General features: G+C 40.1%; 1 protein-coding gene across 14 annotated transcripts in view; it reads left to right on the forward strand.

Moving 5' to 3' along the window:
* AKAP13 (A-kinase anchoring protein 13) overlaps positions 1-20,786 on the forward strand; it is a 342,407-nt gene that overhangs the window by 216,888 nt on the left and 104,733 nt on the right. The window contains exon 1 of one of the 14 annotated variants that reach the window (XM_082449030.1): positions 5,560-7,037. The exons of the other annotated variants lie outside the window; for them this stretch is intronic. Coding sequence (XP_082305156.1) covers positions 6,957-7,037 — 81 coding nt within the window. The 5' untranslated portion in view covers positions 5,560-6,956. Of the gene's footprint in view, positions 1-5,559; positions 7,038-20,786 lie in introns of those variants that run through there. 14 annotated transcript variants of the gene reach the window in all.

Here is a 20,786-nt window from a genome sequence, read left to right on the forward strand (position 1 = left end):
TGCAGTGTGTGCACTCAAGTGTTCTCTTTTGGTCTCTGTGGCAGGATCTCTTGGAAAGAATTGAAAGAACGGGCATAGAACTCACTTTGTGTTAATGGTCCTTTTTCTCTGTTGATGCTTCATTTACTTCTCAGAAAGTTTTTTACACACTAAAGTGTTTATTTCCAGGTTAGCCATCCTGTAGCAACCATTTTTTTATGATTCACTAAGGCACTTTGTCTGAAGGGTAAAATGTCTTAAGAGAAAACTGGAAAAAGCGAACGAAGTGTACAGGCAGAACTTAAATTTTCCCCTGTGAAATGGTAGAATATTGAAATTCAGCTTTCATCACTCTACTACTACACCAGAACTTGCCCTCACCAAGCAAGGTCCATGAAACATTTACATAGCAAAACCCAGATTTCTCATTGGCTTGACTTTTTCACAACATTTGGCACTGTTTACCATTCTTTCTTTCTGTTTCCTCGATGTCACATCTGTGTGTTGGTTTCCAAATTGGTGTGCCCAGCCCCAGCTGTTCTCCCGAGCTCCAGACACAGACGTTTATGTTACATCTAAAGGGAGATGTTCTTGTGGTACCCTGTGATTCCTCTATTCTGGCACTTCTCACACACATTATTGTAACTATTTAATGTCTGTCTGGTTCTCTGTTATATTCTCAGTGCCAAAAATAGGTGTTCAGTGAATATTTGTCTAATGATTGAACGAATTTCATTTACTGAAAAGCTTGTTGAAGATTCAGGACAGTGACACGTGAGAAGTTGTAGTTTACAGTCACAACAGTATTATGGATTTTCCATGTAAAACTTCTTGGTTGTTTAAATTGTTACTGATAGTAAATTTGCCCTTTTTAGCATCCTTAGCAGTCTAAGTTTTTAAAATACTAATGTATTTTAAAGCCACATTCCTTGGGAAACTGAAAATTCAACCTAAAAAAATTAAATGTTTACAAATTATCTAGTACACTTTAAACAAGGAAAGATGTAAAGTGAGTTTTACAATAAAATCACAAGATTATAGTATGGAGGAGACCTGTTTTGACACATCCAACTAAGAAAAGATATGAGAAGTGACTTACTTCACCACAAGCTTATATACTTCTAATGGTGTGGTATTCGTGTTAAGAAAGCCAGTTGGATCTTAAACATCCCAGTGTACTCAACACCAGAGGGTTTTGTTTTGGTGTTTGCATCACAAGAAGGACACCGACTAACTAGAGAGCCCTCAGTCGGGTACCCTGTGGCATGAGGAACAGTTGTGGGAACCATGATCCAGAAGAGAAGCTTTGAGGAGGGTAGCGAGTCGTAATAAGTATCTTCAGATATTTGAAATGCTGCCATAAGAAGTAACTAATGTTTGTTCCCAAGAGGAGAACTAGGAACACTACACCCATTCATTCTGAAGGAGACCCAGAGAACAGTTGTCAGTATCCAGAAATCTTTTAGTCTCTATGCTGGCTGTGTTCATTCTGATTATTATAACATATTACCAATAGTGAGAAGCTATTAAAAAAATTAAATATCAAGTATTAAAATGTTGGCAAAGAAGTTGAGTCCGTTTAATGTAATGACACACTTTCTACCTGTACTTTCTAAAATTAGGAACCATTTGTCATTTTTATTGCAAAAATAAAATCTTTTTCTATCCTTTGGCATTTGTATAAAATCAAATGTAAGAATGCCAATGATATGAATAACAAATTCTAAGTTTTCTTTCCTCAAATTTTAACTTAACATTTTCTCCATGATAGTTTCATTTCTTTCAGTTTAGGGGATTACTCACCGCAAAATAAGATGCATATGGAAAGAAAGATTTACAGAACCGAGTTTAATGCAGACTCGTTTTATTAGCTGTGTGACCTGATACAACTGACTTAAACTCTGAGTGCGACTTTTCTGCATCTGTAGACAGTGATGTTTCACCCTATAGCTTTTTATGAGGAATAACTGAAATTGTACATGTGGAAGCACATGGCATACAGGAAGCATTCAGTGAATGTTGTTGTTATTAATAAATCTTGCCCCAGAAGACCTGTCCTAGAGTTTAAACTATCCTATCACCACTTTTCCAGATGAATTCTGATTCGGCTGTCTCCCTTTCTCCCCTCCTCCTGCCTTTTATTTCACCAAGTTGTTGGTAATTTTAGTAAAATTTAACATTTGTGTGCTTGTTCCACGAGACCTATTTCCTGTGAGGAGCGCAGGTTGGTGTAGAGACATTTTTAAAGCTTTGTCTTGTCTTACTTCCATCTTAATTACTTTTTGCTATTGTTATTGTTGTCAAACAACCTGCTGCTACCAGCTAAATTGTGTTAAGGTTTCTTCTTGAAGAAGTCAAGAAAGGGTTAAGGCAGAGGAGCTGCCTGCTGCCACCGGATGGTAGTTTGAGGAGAATTGCTGGTTGACTGGTTGCTTGCCCTTTAGGCCTTCCCCTTCTCCTTTATTCTTTTAACCTTCTTGAAACCTCCAAATCTGGGAGTGGAAGAAAAGCCAGGGGAGTGGGGGCCTTAGGCCTCCCTCTCCTGGACCAGTAGTGCTTAAACACCTAAATTGAAATGAAAAAGGAAATGCTCGCTGGAAACAATGCAGCTGTTGTAAATAATTCCCATCTTCTCTCAATTACGCAAACATCTTATTTGGAGCAGACTGTTATTTTAAGCAGACTGCAGTTGCTCACGCGGAGGCTATAATAATAAAAATAGTACAGTGTTTTATCTATATTTTAGTAAACTTTGCCACTAACAAATGTGTAGCTCTGGATGACTCACTATTTTTTAAGTTAATGAAATCATAGGTTAATGAAAATTGTTGACTGTGGTAGACGTTTCCTTCCTTTTCACATGAAAAGTGGAGGTGGAAAATATAATTAAGCAAGAGTATACTACATGTTTTCTACAACAGGTTTTGAGAGAATTTCTCAATCCCTTTTTCTTTTTCCTCTGCATCTACCCACATCCTATGAGCTATATGGCAAGTGATAAAGATTTGTTAGTCTCAGACTGACCGTATGTGATCAAGAAGGAACTTCAGATACGATCTGGTGTCCAGCCCTTCTCATTTTCCAGTTCTGGAAACCCAGGTCCAAGAGTCAAACTAATTATCCCAGGATGCTCAGTGAGATAGTGGCACACCTAGGAATGGAAAGAACCTTTGATTTTCACCTCGTGCTCCTTGCGGAGATGAAACTGATCATTGGTGGGTCTTTTAGCCAGTGACATGCTACTACTTTATGTTCACCTTGGGGTACAGGACAAATGTTTTAGTAGCAGTAGACACCCCCCTCCCCGCCCCAGTGCTTGCTGGCCTTTGTGTTCTGTTTGGATCTTTCATATACCCACTAAGTGGTGTCCTAATTCAGAAACTTTGCTGTGAGACTTTAAATAGGGTTCTGCCTTAACTGAAACAAAAGGAGCCAAGTAGAGTTGACCCATAAGAATGCTGAAATAATTTGGGTAAGGGTTAGACCTTCAGAATTAAATATCAAGGGAAAATTTAATTCATGAACAGAAATGCTCTAGTTAACTTCAAATGCATAAAATATTTTTCTACTTCATTTTCTGGAATCTTTAAGAATATATGTTGGGCCTGTGGTATGAACAGACTTTAAGCACTTGAAGCTTCTATTGAAGAACGTAGGGCTCCTTGTTGTGGCTGGAGAGTGGGATGGAGGACACAGAAAGAAGGGAGATATAATTAATCTTGTGAATAATTACTATTGTAAGAGGTTGTAAATAATAAACATGTTTTACTACAAGTTCCCAAAATTAAAGAAAAGGAGAATATTCTCAAAATGAAAATTCATAGGTATCAGCTCTATGGTTTGGATGTAAAATGATTGGTTTCTGTGTTTCAAAATCCTAACAGAGTAAACTGTTCAGTGGTTCCAGATGTTTTTGATAAAAACTTGGAATTGTCACATCAGCAGCAAAAGCACAGGACTACAGACTCAAGTCTTCTGTGGAGAGTGCTGAACAAATCCAGAGGGGAAAGCAAAACAGACTCTCCTCCACCCCCACCCTCCGCCCCCCCCCCACCCGAGTATGTGTTCCCTACCCAGAGAATTTGTTCTCCAAGAAGGAACAAAATACTCAAGGACAATTCCAAATCCTTTTAATATGTTTATGTGTACAGAAAAAGTAGGAAGTCTCGATTTCCAGCCTGTAGCACACAGCCAGCAGATCATCAGAAATACAAAAATTAATCTATTTGTCTCAAAACAGTAATCTCAGCCATTTCAGACAATTGTATAACTTTGAAAGAGGTTTCTAATTATATAAACTTCTTGAGGACAGAGACCTTGTTCTTTGTTTCTTTTGTTTGCCTTTGCTGCAAGGCACAAAATATCTGTTAAATCAGTATAGATTATTTAAGTCAGGAGTTACATGAGGTTGGGAATAGAAAGGCTCTGTGGTGATTAAAGCATCTATGATCCTTAGGGAGATGCCTGGGAACCTTGGAGGCAGGAAACATTTGATTCTAATTAAAACAGAAGGGAGGGGCAGTGAGGAATAAACCATATTGAGGACAGAGGGGTGGCAGCTTTGTGTTTATATGGGGAGGAAGGAGAGTTCTAAATTATTGCTTGGTGAAAGTTCGTACAGAAAAGATAATAAACTATCCATTTTCCCCTACACTAAAGCCTAAAGGGCCTTTCGATTTGTGCCCTAGACCACATAGTTTCAGAGTAGTTGTAAATCCCTGTGCAGGTTCCCACCCTTTTGGTAAGCCTGAGCTAGAATTTTATTTACAGCTTTCTAATCTCTCTCTAATCATCTGTTTCTACTGTTTCCCATCCTCACTCTAATGAAAAGCAACATCTGGTTCACTGTCCACATTGGTAGCATCACAGAACTAGGCTCACTGGGGACGTGTGGGGAAGGGGAGGGGCTGTCTGCCTCCCTGCGGTGGATGCAACAGTGTGGGATTGGGCTCAGCGGCTGCGGTGTGTTAGGTAGAGGGGGAGATGCGGTGTGTTAGGTAGAGGGGGAGATGCGTACTAGCAGGACTCGCTGCCTTGCTCTCCTTGAGCTGGTTAGCTACTTGAATGCCTGACCAGAGGAAATGGTGACTCATCAGACCTTCTCTACCCCTTTCATAGCTCCTGGAAAGCCTCATCACCAGCTCTGTGATATTGACAGGAATTTAAGTATTAAATCTCTTTTTTCCTTCTACTTGTGATGTTTGAGTCCCCTCATTCACACTCTAGCCAAGGACTCCTCTGACCACTTGCGGAAAATGCCAGCTGCCTAATGCTCCTAGAAGGAGAACATCTTTGGAGTTTTCCTTTCTCCACTCTTCCCTTTTTGTCCCCCTCAGTTCCTTCTCCTTTCCCTCCCAGATCATTTATGACCCAGATAAGAAAATGAATTCTGGAACAGGTCTGCCCCTGAGAATCTTGGCTAGGGTGGGGCTGGAGGGCTCTTGAATAGTAAGAGAGCGGGTGCATGGAGTGGTGGAGCCACACTCCGGGCTCAGTTAATGTGAGTGGTGGCTTTCAGCGGGGAAGAAGTCCCAGCCAGGTGACTCTTCTTAGTCACACAACGTACTGACACACGTACCTATCACTCTACTCCTTTACTCTAAAATTTTCTTTCAAGTGCTCCCCCTACCACCTCCCCATCCATCCCTTCCTCTCCGCCAACAAAAAAAAGCTGACCTCTTGATGATTTCTAAGCCTTGTCAGTCACTTCTGTAACTCCTTCTGGATCCTGGAAACATAGCCCTGAAATATTGGCTAGCATTTTTCTCATATTAAATCACTGACTTGCGTTTGGCAGGGAGATGCAGTGTCTGCCTTGTGTAGTTTCAATTTCCCCGATTTCGTGGAACAGATAATTGTGTTGAACTTGCCTGTGGTGTTTAGGATGACACCCCCTCCCTTTATTACCATACCTCCCCCGACATCAAAGCGCTTGGGGTGCATCTGGAAATGCCTGACAGAGCCTTTTTCATAGGGAACAGTGTGAGGAGGAGAAAGGGGAGGAGGAGGAAACGGGTTGGAAAAGGAAGCCTTGTTTTTCTCTTCTTCGTCTGTGGATGAATCATGTTCCCACCACTGCCGTTAGGTTTTCAAGCCTCCGAGGCTGCTGGTGCAGAGCTGAAAGGGCAAGTAGTGACGTTCCTGAGAGGGAGGGAAAAGGGGTGAGGGGTCTGGGGTAGGGAAGGGCCAGCGCCCAAGAAGGGAGGGAGCAAGAAGGGAGGAGTGGTCTTTTTTTTTTTTTCCCCCTCCTTTCGCTCTGCTGTCATTAGATATTTTCAACTGAAATCAGAACCAAGCCCTACCGCCTGGCGAGCAAGAGGCTGACTACAGACTCTTTACTTTGAACAGAATCTCAGAGCTTCAACTTTTTTTTTTTTTTTCCTGTAAAGGAAAAATTGATTTTCCTTGTCTTTGTTTTTGTTTTATAAGCAAGAAGAGGATTTAATGAGAGAATTTTTTCCTATCATCCCTTCAAATTAGAGTTGTCTTCCCTTCTCTCTTTCTCTTTTCCTGACAAAGTACATACTGGATTTTTATTGCCTGCTTTGGGCTATTCCACCACGTGCGTCAGCCGTTATGTGTAGCCGGTTAATTCTTAATTTTTCCACTGGAATTATCGCCAGTGATGGAAATGGTGTGTGCTTCTCTTTCGGTCAAGATCTGCCTAAAGTATAGCATCTGGAAGCATTTATTGTTCATATTGTGAATTGTAAATTGTAAATTCATCATCCCAGTGCTCTGAAGTTGCCAGGAAGTTCTCAGTCTGTTCAAGGAATTGGGATCCTGCTTGGTTTTCTTTAATTCATTTTTTGACCCTTTGAGGGTTTTCTACACAGAGGAGTCTGGAAGTCGTAAATCCCCTCCAGCTCACGGTAAGAAATTTGGAGCTCTGGACTTGGCGGGAGCACGGTGGTCCCCCAGGTTGACAGTGGGTACGTCTCCTGCATCTTACTTCCTCTCTTCTGCATTTGGACAAAATGTATGAACGGCACAAGAGGCGCTACAGCCTATGTGACATCTCCAAGGTGGACAGGACTGTGGACGTGGTGTTGCTGAAGGTAAGGGGCCACACTCCATCCACTCCAAAGCTCTCAGGCTCTTCTGTCTCTGAATCCAGTAGCTGGATTCCCTGGCCCCCCCTGTATTGGGAGAACGGCTGAGAAGTGTGTGTTTGTGAACAGTGGGGAGTGCTGGGTTGGGTTGGTGATTTTAAGTTTCTTAGCAGAATATCTGAACAGAAACAGTGGGGACTTCAGAATCAGCATTGAGCCACTTACTGTTTCAGTGTCATTTGACTTGCTTTAAAATGGATTCTTATGCTCAGGAGAACCTCATACTCTTGAAAATCACAGATGGAGAAATTCACCTTCAGAGTTGCCCTTTCCTCAGATGTCTGTGTCCCTCTGTCCCTGTCATCCCCACCCCAGGCCCCCATCTGGAGGGGTATCTTTCTCTGTCAGTCTCTCTCCTTCTGCCTCTGTCTCTTTGTCTTTTGCCTGAGTCTTTTCTATCTGTTGTTTCTGCTGTCTCTCCTCACAGCTCTGAGGGGAAAGATAGACAGTACTTATTTCCTTTGGAAGGATCTCCAGTCCATCTATTTATTAAAGTGGCAAAGTGGCCCCTTTGGCTTGGTTTGACTGCTGTTCAGGTCTAGCCTTTGAATGTTAATAGCTGTATTTGTTTGTTTTCTCCCGTTAGTGATGCTGGGTGTCTAAGCAGGATGGGGGCGGAGACTCTGGATGGCTGATTGCTCACAGAAGGCATCCTTGAATCTAAAATTAGTAAGGACTCCTCCAGCCATAAGATGGGAGTCTGGGAATGTTGGACGACTCATGGAGCACTTTTTGGAAGTTTAGCAGTTTTCTGGCAAAGGCAGGGGAAATTGGAAGCCAAGCAAGTGCTTCACAGTTGCCAAGAGAACCTCAGTACCTGAACTTGTGAAGGTGTGGAGCCAGGGGAGTCCAGGCAAAGTAGTAATGTATCGCCCTGGTCAGGGAAATAGTGGAGCTCTTGTACTGATTTATCAATTCAGTGTATTACTTGAGACTCCTTAATTCTTTTCATTGGTCCATTGAGGCCAAGAAACGGCTCAGAAGGCTAGACACAGAAGTCAGTGAAATGACACTACCACGCCGGACGAGGGGCTAGGTGGAGGAGTTGTGACTGTGGAGGGAGTGCTGTCTGTCCCTCCATGATCGCTGTCAGGTGGTGGTTTGATATGCCAGGCCGAGGCTGAGAGCAGTGGGCAACTTGGCATTTTGAACTTGATCCGAGATATTATTCATTTTAGTTTCTCTGAAATGTGATTTCCGCTGTGAAATCACAGTCATGTTTTAAAATTTTTGTCCTCATGTTTAGGAGAGCCTAGTTTTTAGAACCTTTATATGCTTGACTCTTTATGATTTTACCTGTCTGGGGGAAAAAAGAAAGAAGGAAAAGAGGGGAGGGAGGATAGAAAATCTCAATCTGAGTATCACAAGGAGTATGGTACATTTAAAATAGTGCTAAAATGTTCAGAACTCTTCACTCTCATGGGGCATGAAAGCCCTCAGGAATGGGTCTGAATTAGCACAGGCTTATTGGCCTCGTAGATGCTGTTTTGCAGTTTTAACAAAACACTTTTATGTATGTTATTTCGTTTGAGACCGACTGGTCGGGCAGCAACGGTTCCCCCGCCCCTTCATATGAAGAGATTGAGGATTCTCCTGAGCCGGGGTGAGGAACGTAAAGGACTTGAGTGGTGTGATGTTTTTCCACAAGGCCACAGCTAATAAAGGACATAATTAGGTTTTTTTTTTAGATGTATCTGTGTTTGTATTATTTTTTTGCACCATACGGCCCTTACGTAATGAAAGATTTTCAGTAGAGGAAACTTCACTTCTCAGAAAGTAGGCATTTATTACAAATAAGTAAACACCAAGAGTCCTGAAAATACGCTATTTCCAGTTTGAAATGAGATGGGTGAGTTTGGTGCTGATTCTTTGCTTTGGAGACAGAGAAGGTGACATCACTGAGAGCTCTACATGAAAACTATATTAATGACCTGTTCGATGGGTCCAAGGGGCACACGGATCTTTAAAGTCCTCGTATTGCTTAAAGACAGGCAGTAAATAGAGAAACAAAAAGTACAAATTACTGTTAGTGATTTGATAGAAATAACCAGTGTGCTCTGTGGGAATAATGGGAATCGTATTTCAGAGAGAAGATCTTTCTGAGGTGCTGACATTTAAAAAACTGTTCTCCAGAGGATAAAGAGATGCTGGAGCTATACCAAGGGAAGGCATTCCAGAAAGAAGGAACGGCAGATACAGAGGCCCTGAGGTAGGGAAGAATGGGCAGGGCCATTGTGATGAGAAAATACTGAGCAAGCGGGGTGGAGTCATAAGCGGGCCCTGGAAGGGCTGGGCCTTGACAGCCATGGTGAGGAGTTTGCTTTGCTTAGATATGTTACTTCTCTATTTTTTTAGAAGATCATTCCGGCATGTGGGAGTCACTTAGGCTGCCATTATGGTGGTCCAGGCATGATGAAATGGGTATGAGATACAGGCATTTAATTTTTACATCATTCCTAGTATTTGTCTCATTTTACATATGGAAAAACAGATTCGGATAGTCAGTAATTTTCCAAAGTTCTCACAGCTCACACATAGTAGGTAATAGGATACAACCCCAGATCTGATTGTTTTCAAAGTTCTTGTTTTTTCTTGCTACCCTAGGTCTCCTCTTTGAGTCGGCCAATTCCTCTTATTACATGAATATGTATATCAATTTTTATTTATATATATATATGTATTTTTAAAAATCTTAAACTTTTTCTATTGGAAGAAGTCTTAGAAGTCACCGCAAGCACTTTTTTTCCCGGTGCGGGAATTCGTTCTACAACACTTTGGACAGGTGCATGATCTCATCTAAATTCATTTTGCCACACAATTTTTGGAATGATTTTTAATCATTCAGAAGTGGTCTCCAATTATCTTCCATTTTGAATTTGTGTCTTTAATCAGTGTTTTTTTTTAAAAAATAATTATATTGGGTGTATATGCCACTTCAGTTCTCAAGTGATCATGTATATTTTCTCACTCCTTTTCTGTGGAAGATTGCTTTATTTTATAGTAAGGAGTTTGTAATTTTTTCATCTACTCACTATATCTAAACAGTGTCCCTCATTCGTACTAAATGCTCAGTAAGTTTTGTTAATTGAATGAGTTAATCTTTTAATATCTGTTCATGTTATGCAAACTATACTTAATGTACTGATGAGATTGGGGTAAGAACAGAGAGATGAATTATGACAGTTATCACAAAATTTAGATTGTGAGCCTATCCCTTTGGTATCACACATTTACAACTCCAGTCCCTCCCATTGGCATCTGAATAATTCACTGTAGATTAACTTGAAGATTCTGATCCTCTTTTATATACCCATACTTTCTTGGGCTTATTCCGCATTCTGATCTGTTCCCTTTGTCAGTTCTGTACAGTTAGTTTCATGGTAGCTTTTCTGCATCAAAGCCATCTCTTAGGATTTCCTTAAGGCTGGGCACACTGGTCTTTATCCTCAGATCAGCTCTTGCTTCCCATCATCAGCCCCCAGCATCCTCTGAAATCTTGCCTCCTTTCTGAATTTTTTTCTAAATAATAAGGTGTAGGTTGATAGTATCCTTTGGTCACCCATGCTGCCATCCCCCAGCCCAGTACATGCATACACACTTCTCTTCCTCACCATATTGGTTACCCGTCTCCCCCAGTGCATATATGCCTTCTGGCTCTTATGATTGATAAGTGGTTGGTAACTATGAATCATGTGCACAGAATGGGATAAGGAAGAATTTTAATTGTTGGCAGAGGCCCTTTGGTATCAACATGCCCATTTTCCTCAGCATCCTTCAAAAAGCTAGTGTTGACCTCACAAGTTGGTGAATGATAGGACCCTTTGTCTGACGCGGTTCAGTAGCTAACTCATGAGCGCATTGAGTAAGAGACCACTCCTAACACAAGAGGTTACCAAGTGTCAGGAACTTACTGCAAAACTAGCATAGCAGAAAGAGGGGAGTCGGAATCTAGGATTAACTGCTGACTTAAACTGATTTTAGTCCAGGGACCATTTCTGTTTTACTAGTTTTATTACTTTGGGTACCTGGAAAAACATTGCCTACTAATAATAACATGATTTTTCATGTTAGGGATGATTTATTGAGAGCTTACTTTGTCACTAGTAATTCAGAGCATCAGATGAATGGTTAAAAGATTTGCAACCATGTTTTGCGTGCATTGAATAAAAATGTTCACAGAGGAGGATGACCCCCTCCCCATCCTTGATGTTTGGGCAGGCCACCTGAGCTCATTAGTGAAAGCGCAGAAGGAGTAGTTTGTCTTTAACTCCAGTGTCATTTTCCAGAGAAATACACATCCTTTAAAAAGTTTACTTGTTTTAAGACACTTCCATGCTGCTTCAGACAAAAGACATAAGGAGGCTAAGGATTGAAGACAACTATGCCTGTCTGCTCAGTTACACTCAGATTCCCTGAAAAGACTTTGACTCAAGTGTTGGCTTCCATGTCCGGATGGAGGGGTTTTTGCTTCCTTTTGTTCAGCCTTGTAGCTCTGGCTAGATCTCCTGAGACAGTTGCAGAGGAAGTAAATACAGGCAATGGCTGGGAAGGCTGGGTGTAGCCATGAGCTGTATTATTAGGATGTTCAGATATAAACAGTAGCAGAAACACTGCCAAAAAGCAAAAGAGTTCTCTCTCCACTGAAAATATGTACAACTCTATTTTCAGACTGATGGGAACGCAACTTAGGTGTGGTTTAGATAATCACAAGGGATCCCAGGCTTCGTGACAGGAATGAAAAATTACCAGGATGGGTCGACATTTCTTTTGAATTAACTTCTCATATCCCGTGTTCCATGTGCACTATAACTCACCAGGACTTTGGGTGTTCAATACTTGTAGTGTCCATGGTCTGGTGGTCATGGAGATGTAACATGGACAAAGGAACCAAGTTCGTGTTTTAGCTAAAGAATCATAAATGGAGTCAGAGCCAGAAAGTGGTTTTTGGTAACTTATTCTTCCAAAAGATGTGGATATTTAATGGCAAAATCTCTGTTTTCCTCATTTCCAACTACTTGCTAAACAAAATTTCAGAATCATTTTGAACTGTTTCCTCTCCTACCCATTCATAATCAGTTGCCAATCCTGTATTTTGCTAATAATTCAAAGATTCCATAGGGCAAAACCTGGATTAAAGGGACTTATTATTAATCATTATCTTTGTTTTTCTCTTAAGCTCAAATTATTAGCAATCTCAACACTGCTGTTTCTTTCTAGTCTGTCTCCTAATTCTGCTAGCGATCAGAATCTTCTTCCAAGCCTAGTCTCAGAGCTGGCTAAGAAGAGTGTCGATAGTACAGAGAACCAGGTTGTCATCCAGTAATGTAGGAACCTGAGTCTTAGAAGTCACCTTTTGCAAAAGAGACTAACATGAGAAGAGGTGTGTTATCATGTATATGATCAGGGCCTGGCATTTTCCCTGGCCCATAGCAGGCACTCTGAAAATGTTTCAAGTGGAGCCACGTAGTGTGTGTGGCCTTTAAGTTGTCTCATTGTTTGAGTGACAAACAGGGGAGTTGTTGAAAAACAGACCCAAGACCAGGGTAAATTTATCTGTCACATCAGTGATTCTGAAACCGGGCAGAAAGAGGGAGAGATGTTTTGTAATCCAGTTTATATCTTAAACAGCTTACTTATATATATAGTAAGCACAGTATTTTTCACACATGAATATGATCTGCTTGGTGTTGCTATTACTGTATACAGGATGTGGTTGAAAACGCTGATACATGTTTTGACATTCTTTCCACACTCCGTGCATAAGGAGTTTGTCTTCTGGTTAATGGCATTGACCATGATTGGTAGCATCTGGCCCAGATTACCAATGCTCCTGACTGTGGGCTGCCCGGCTTCTTTTCTCTAAACAAGCTCGCTTCTCTCTAACTGCTGCACACTCCCTTTTTTTTTTGGTCAGGAAAATATACATAACATAAAATTTACCACATTTAAGTGTACAGTTCAGTGGCATTAAGTACATTCACATTGTTGTGCAGCTATTATATTACCATGGTCCATCTTCAGAACTTTTTCATCTTTGCGAACTGAAACTCTGTACCTGTTAAACAATAACTCTTCATTTCCCCCTTCCCCCAGTCCCTGGCAACCACTATTCTGTTTTTTGGCTCTGTGAATTTGACAACTCTAGGTATCTTATATAAGTGGAATCATACAGTATTTGTCCTTTTTGTGACTGGCTTATTTCACTTAGCATAAGGTCTTCAGGGTTTATCCATGTTGTAGCATGTGTCAGAATTCTCTCCTTATTTTAAGGCTGAATAACATTCCATTGCATGTATATACTACCTTTCGTTTATCCATTCATCTGTTGATGGCCATTTGAGTTGTTTTCCCCTTTTGTCTATTGTGAATATTGCTGCTGTGAACGTTGGTATACAAATATCTGTTTGAGTCCCTGCTTTCAATTCTTTTGGGTGTGTACCCAGAAATGGAATTGCTGGATCATAAGGTAGTTCTGTTTAAGTTTTGGAGGAACCCCCTTACTGTTTTATACAGTGACTGCCATTTTACATTCTCAAGAGTTTACATGCACAAAGGTTTCAGTTTCTCTGCATTCTCACCAACACTGGTTATTTTCTGGAGGTGGTGGTTGTTGGCGGTGGTGTGTGTATGTGTGTTTGTGTGTGTTTAATAACAGCCATCCTAAGACGGGTGTGATGTGGTATCTCACTGTGGTTTTGATTTATTTGCATTTTGTTAATCCACACTCAATTTTATGCTGTTTATGTTTGTAAGAAGCCAGCTTTCCAAGCTACTTCATCTGTAGATGTGTGTTATCTAACATGCCTGCTGCCTTCAGTGTGTCTTTTCTCTTGGTGTGTTCTGCCTCTACTCTCTTACACATTCTTTTCACCTTTTGCTCAAGAACAGATGAAGCCAGTTCCAGCCTTTCTCTCAATAGCCATAACTTTGTTTAACCGTTTGGAAGACATCTTAACACTTAAAACTCAACACAGTCAAATAGAAGGCACCATCGTCATCTCCTCTGGATTTCCTAAGTCTGTTAAATTGTGGATTTTTGGTTCCTCTTTCTCTCGCATTTCTGTGGGTTCTGCCCTTTGTACCAGCTTGCTGACCTGCTGCTGCTTCTGTGCTCCAAAGGCCATGTGCCCAGTCCAGGCACACGCTGTCTCCAGACCAGAGCAGTCTGGGCCCCTCCTGACTGGTCTTGTGTGTCCTGGATGTCCCGTGCTGCTTCTTTCCTCCCCACTGTCCCATTTTATCTGTACATTTCTACAGTTGTTTTCCTAGTATAATACTGATTTTTTTTTTCACTCCCTTGCTTATATAATTGGGGAGAGGGGTCCACCCTGGTAGAGAACAAAGCCATATCTCCCGTTATTCTTCTTTCCTCAGTTTATACTTCTGGACACTCTTGGGCTTTTTGTGCTCCTCAAAAACATCTAAGGAAAAGTCTCTGCTCTGAGTTGTAAAGCTGTGCTCCAGAACCACTGACTGGACACATACATGTGTGTTTCTGGGAAGGGGTCCATGGCTTCCCTCAGATTCTTGAAGGAGTCTGTGCCACCAAAGGCTGTGCACTCCAGCTCTGAAGTGTCCTGACTGTTTGCTCATCCTCTTTGTCACGTGGCTGGAGTGCCCTGCCTTACCATCTCTCTCTTTTAAGCACACCTCCCCCCCTGTAGGACTTACCTCATATACCACCAGCTTTGTTAATAAGCTTTTCCCAAATCTCTGAGCCAGAAATTATCTTTTTTTATACTAGAGACTTCCTTACCTCTCTGGGTTTCAGGTACTAGTCTACCTATTGTATTTCACAAACTAGTCTGTTTCCCAACCTGTAGTCCCCAGTTTGTGGAGTTATTTCATGGGGTCTGATAATCCTTAGACCCGTATGGTTATACGTGTGTCATCCTGGGATGTGGAGGCAGACGTAACCCTTGACATTTTAAATGAACAGAGAGGTCCCTCATACTTTAAAACTGTGGGACCTATTGTGCCAGTTGTCATCAGGATCATGATTCGTCTTTCTATTGCTCTACCTTGACACTGTTCCTTGCCTAAAGTGGGTACAGTACTCCCCAAAAGCCGACTGGCCAACGTGTGCATGAATCAGCAAGATAGTTCTAGGAAGACTTGTTATGCTAGATTTCCCCATCCTTTCCTGGTGAGGAAGTCTTTGATTTACCTGAAATTTACTAATTTTCCGTATAGGTTTTACTTTCAGTGTTTGTGAGTGAGTCCTAATTCCGAAGAAGGAACCGACTGGAACGGCATCGTTGCCAGATTTCCTGAAGTTTTTTGTGTACTTAGAGACACATCATTCTCAGCACATCATTGGTAATTAACTGTTAGTGATTGAAAATGCAGGCTCCTTGAAATAGACAAAGCCCAAACAAACAAAAAACATTTCTTTCAATTGCAGCATTTCAATGTTCAGAATATCGGCACCCACAGTTACACATTTTAGTTGTTGCATTATGATAATACTTTATTTTCTAAATATTTTGGTCTAAATTAAACATTGACTCTGTTTTCCAACAAATCTTCTCCAGAGATGTTAAATGCACTTTGCCAGACTTACCCAATTTCATATTGCTATTAAAAATTGTTTAAACAAAATTTGAATTCTGAGACAAAGTTAAGAATAAGAAGAGACATTTGCAGGGGTGGGGAAAGAGCGCTGGACTGGAAGTGAGGAAAACTGGGTCCTCACTCTGTCTCTAAGTGCTGTGTTACCTCCTTCGAGTCTCTTATTAAAGGGGGATGTGCCCCCATCCCCCTTTAATGGAGCTAGTAAAGGGAGGCAGAGTGATAATCCTAAAGGTTCTCACAACTTTTAGTTCTCTGTAAAATCGTTGACAATAAGGAATTCAAAGATGATTCGCTAAGCATCTACCATCTACTCATTGGGAGATCCGTGGAATAAAAGATGGGATTCAGTTCTCAAGAAGCTTACAGTTTTTGGAGCAGATAAAGTTACCAGTACAGTATAGTTCACACACAAAGCTATACCATCCCCAAATCTAGCTGCACTGAGTGTGTGGCCTCTTCTCGAAAATGGTAGTGTGCCTCCTTGTGGGACAGGAAAAAGGTCAAATCTAGGTGACAATACTTTGCAAACTTTTTTAAGTACCATGAATTTAGAAATATAATGAGATGTTTTACAGTTTTAATTCTGGTATCACCTGTCTTGTTAAAACTGTTCTTTCCAAACTCACCACAAACCTCACAGTTGCCCAATTCAGTAACTTCCTTTCAAAAATTTATCAGTTTTGACTTCTCAGCAGCAGTTGGCACTGTGGACCTACCTTCTCTTTTCAAGCCCTCTGCTTCCTTAACTTCTGTGAAACTCTTATCTCTCTGAATTCTTCTGCTTCTACAAGGGCGTGGCAAACTCTGACCTCCCCCCTCTGTATTGTGCAATGCCTTGTATGAAGTGAAAGAGAAGAGTTGTTATTCTGGCCCAGTGTCTCTGTATGTCACATTTGTGACCTGGGCAGAAATGTATAAACCATTTCAAGTACGGTTTGTCGTTAGAGTATCCCATTCACTCTAATTCCCATTTCTGTTGGTCACAGCACACCTTGTCCAAGTCAGCACACATTTCAGTGCCTGATGTGTGCAAAACGCTATGGAATGCTTATTTACTTAACATTTCCATGTCTCTCTCACATAAACTATGAGTTCTTTGAGGACTCAGTTCTTTTACTACTTCTGCTTTTAAGGCTTGACACAATGTTTTGATACACAGAAGGTTTTAGTACTTTTTTTTTTTTTTAAGTCTTTGTTGAATTTGTTACAATATTGCTTCTGTTTTATGTTTTGGTTTTTTTTGGCCACAAGGCATGTGGTATCTTAACTCATGGACCAGGGATCTAACCCGCATCCCCTGCATTGGAAGGCGAAGTCTTAACCACTGGACTGCCAGGGAAGTCCCTATTTAGTATTTTTTTTTTTTAATAAAAGAAGGAAGGAAACAAATCTGAGGGTGCTTAGCATTGTGTCTTTATAGAATCTTCCTTTCCTAGAAAGTAACCAATAGATTAAAAAATACTTTCCATTTTAAAAGAATGGAAGGTTGGAAGTATATCTCATATACTCCTATGATGTACCATTCATACCTGCTAGTTTGGCTACAACCAAAACACAGACAAGAACAGTAACAAGTATTGGCAAGGGTGTGGAGAAATTAGAACACTCATACGTTGCTAGTGGGAATGTCAAATGGTGCAGCCACTCTGGAAAAGTCTGGCAGTTCCTCAAAATTTTAAACATAAAGTTATCATATGACACAGCAGTTCTACTCCTAGATGTATACCCAAGAGCAATGAAACACGTCCACCAAAAACTTGTATATGGATATTCATAACAGGATTATTCATAACAGCCAGCAAGCGAAAACAGCCCAAATGTCCATCAGCTGAAGAATAAATAAATAAAATGTGGGCATATCTATACAGTGGAACATTATTTGGCAGTAAGATTAAGTACTGATACATGCTAAGACACAGATGAACCTTGAAAGCCTCTTGCTAAGTGAAAGAAGCCAGTCACCAAAGACCTCATAATGTACAATTCCATTTATATGAAATGTCCAGAGTAGGCAAATCCATAGAGACAGAAAGTAGATTACTGATTGCCTAGAACTGGGTTTGGGGGTGGGTGGGGGTGTGTGACTACTACTCAGAGTTTCTTTTTGGTGCCATGAAAATATTCTAAAATTAGTTAGTGGTGATGGTTACACAGCTCTGTTAAATGGGTGAGTTTTAGAGTATATGAATTACATTTCAATAAAGGTCTTAAAATGCAAAATTACACACACACATACACACACAAAATGCAATGTGGTATCCTGGATTGGATCCTGGAACAGTAGAGAAGATTATTAGAAAAATGAATGAAATCCAAAGTCTGTAATTTAATTAATAGTAGTGTACCAGTGTTGGTTTCTTAGTATTGACAAATGTACTGTGATTATGTAACATTGAAGAAACTGGTGAGACCCTGTGTATGAGAACTCTGTACTATCCAAGTTTATAAAAGTAAAAATTTTAAAGTAACACAGTCATTAAAGAAAATTCAGGAAGCTATGGAAAAATTAAAATGGATATTAGTTGTCTCTTTATGATAATTCAAGAATAACCACTCAGTGAAAAATTGAATCAGATTAGAGTTTTTCACCACATAGGTGTGATCATATCGAGAGATTTTTGGCGGCCACTGTGTTTAAATGTTTTAATACTGTTTAATATAGACTAATTTGTCAAAATGTGATGGGTCTGAGATTTTACCCTGCTTGTAAGGTACCAAGTTAGCCTGACAGTTTCATGGCTGCTGGCTGACGTCACGGAACTCCTGGGTCAGAGACAGATGAATTTATTACTCATCGTTCAAAAAGCACCATGAGCATCAGCTTCTCGTTGGTTCTTCTTGCTTCCCTAGTCTCACGGGGGCAATACGGAGGGGCCCAGGTAGATGCTCTGTCGCAGCTGAGGAACCCCAACCTTAGGAAACCTGAATTTTTACATTGGGCAGTAAGCCTACCTGACCTTTGCTCTGATTCAACACATCTGCCCTTTGCTTCAGAAAGAAGCAATATCTCTATCTTCCAAGGCTGTTTGATACATAGACATTCTTGAAAAGATAGTCTAGAACAAAAGGACAGTCAGTGTCCTTTGCTTACAAGACATGCAGAAAAAGGGGAGACCCATGGGGAATTGCCTCCCATCACTAATATGTTCTCATCATTGTTATTCAGAAATTAGTGTATTTAGTTAGAGGTTTGATTTAATTTTAATTTCTTTCAGTATTTATTATATATTATTTTAAGTAATACTCTTAAATATTTTTATTTTTGTTAAATAATACATTATTTTAAATAAATATTTATGGATTATTTACATTATATGTTATTTTGCAAAATGTATAACTCACTTTCTGTAACACGCAAATGCCTAAAATTACATGAAAAGTGTAAAGTATTAGTCCCTCAAATATTGAAGGCAAGAACGTTCGGTTTACTTATTGGCTATGGAATGATGTGTGAAAAGGTGATGAAAAACATTCTCAGATAAAGAATTTTAACAAAGTTTCCTAAAATGTTGACTGAAGAGGTGTTGAAGGTCATGGAAGGGGAGAGAGCAATGTCGTGATAATTCAGAGCGGCTTGGCATTCTTCGCTGTTTAAAGGATCTGCTTTTTTATTTCTGTTACCTACTTAAATTTGTTGCTGTATTCATGGAGCAAAAGTACAGCAATTCTGGACTCTTGCTTTTCCTGTTAACAGAGAAACTTCACTGGACGTGAACTTTGGCTCATTTCAAATGAGATGCAGTTCACAGTAAGAAAATCCTTCTCTAAATGGAAGATTTTTTTAAAGAAAATTTGCTGCTTCGATTCTTTGAAAGATGTGGATAGGGTTTGTTAACATTACTGAATTTGAGGTTTCTTCCTTAGGCACATTCAAATTGCATTTTGAAAGGGGATATTATGCATAATCCCAGGGAACCTGCTGGAGATTCTTTTCCATTCAACATCACTTTCAAATTTTTGGCATCATTTTGTAGCACACCAGGAATTGAAACATTGATGGCCCCTGGTCCCCACCTCCTCTCCTCTCTAATGGTGAAAGAGCTGAAAGGAGCGAATGATTTGTTTTGTTTCATGGTTATTTGCAAGCAGCTTAATTCCTTGCATTTCTTCTTTGTCAAACAGTTGTAATTTGACAGAATGTCCCATAGCTTTCTACCTTATCCCACGTAGCATACTTAGTAAAACTGTTGGTCCCTCTCACCAATATAGTTTAGTATCTTCTCACCAAAGATCCGAAATTTACCAGTAGGTACACATGATATTGTAGAAACCGTTAAGTAAAATCATCTTTGAGCATTATAAATATTCAACTACTTAGTAATTTGTTTAGATACTCCTACTTATATTGTTTAGAATCCACTGACTGTTTCAGTGTTAATGAAACTAGAGGATTATAATGTTAAGGTGTTTGGGAGTGGTAAAAACTAAAATATAATATTATACTTCTCTTTTGGGGATACATTTTTTCACCTTTATTGTGATATAATTTATATACAATAAAACTCACCAATTTAAATTCACAGTTTGATGAGTTTTGACAACTGTTTGAATTGTGTCATCACTGCCACAGTCGTGATAGGAACGTTTCCATCACCCCTGCAGTTCCCTCCCGTCCCCTTGCAGTCAGCCTCTTCCTGCAGTCCCTGTTGATCACTAATACGCTTTCTTGTATTAATTTCGCCTTTTCTAAGGTATTATATAAATGGAACCATACAGTAGGTAGTCTTTTTGTCTGGCTTTTTTCTTTTAATTTAACATAGTGATCCTGAGATTTGTCCATGTTGTTTGTATCAGTAGTTCATTCCTTCTGTTTCTGAGTCTATTGCATTGAATGCTGTATCACAATTTGTTTATCCATTTACCCATTGATGACAGTCTGGGCTGTTTTCAGTTTGGGGTTATCATGAATTCAGCTGCTATGAAATTCCAGTAAAAGTCTTTGTGTAAAGGTATATTTTGATTTTGGGGGGAGTAAATACCACAGTGGGATTGATTGCTATGTTGTCTATAAATATATGTTTGACTTTATAAGAAACTGCTAAACTGCTTTCTGAAGTGACTTACTATTTTGCATTCTCCCAGCAATGTTACCAGTGTTTCAGTTGCTCCATCTTTGGCAAC

Source organism: Balaenoptera physalus (genome assembly GCF_965194825.1).
Source record: "Balaenoptera physalus genome assembly, chromosome: 2".
In the NCBI taxonomy this organism is placed as follows: Eukaryota; Metazoa; Chordata; class Mammalia; order Artiodactyla; family Balaenopteridae; genus Balaenoptera; species Balaenoptera physalus.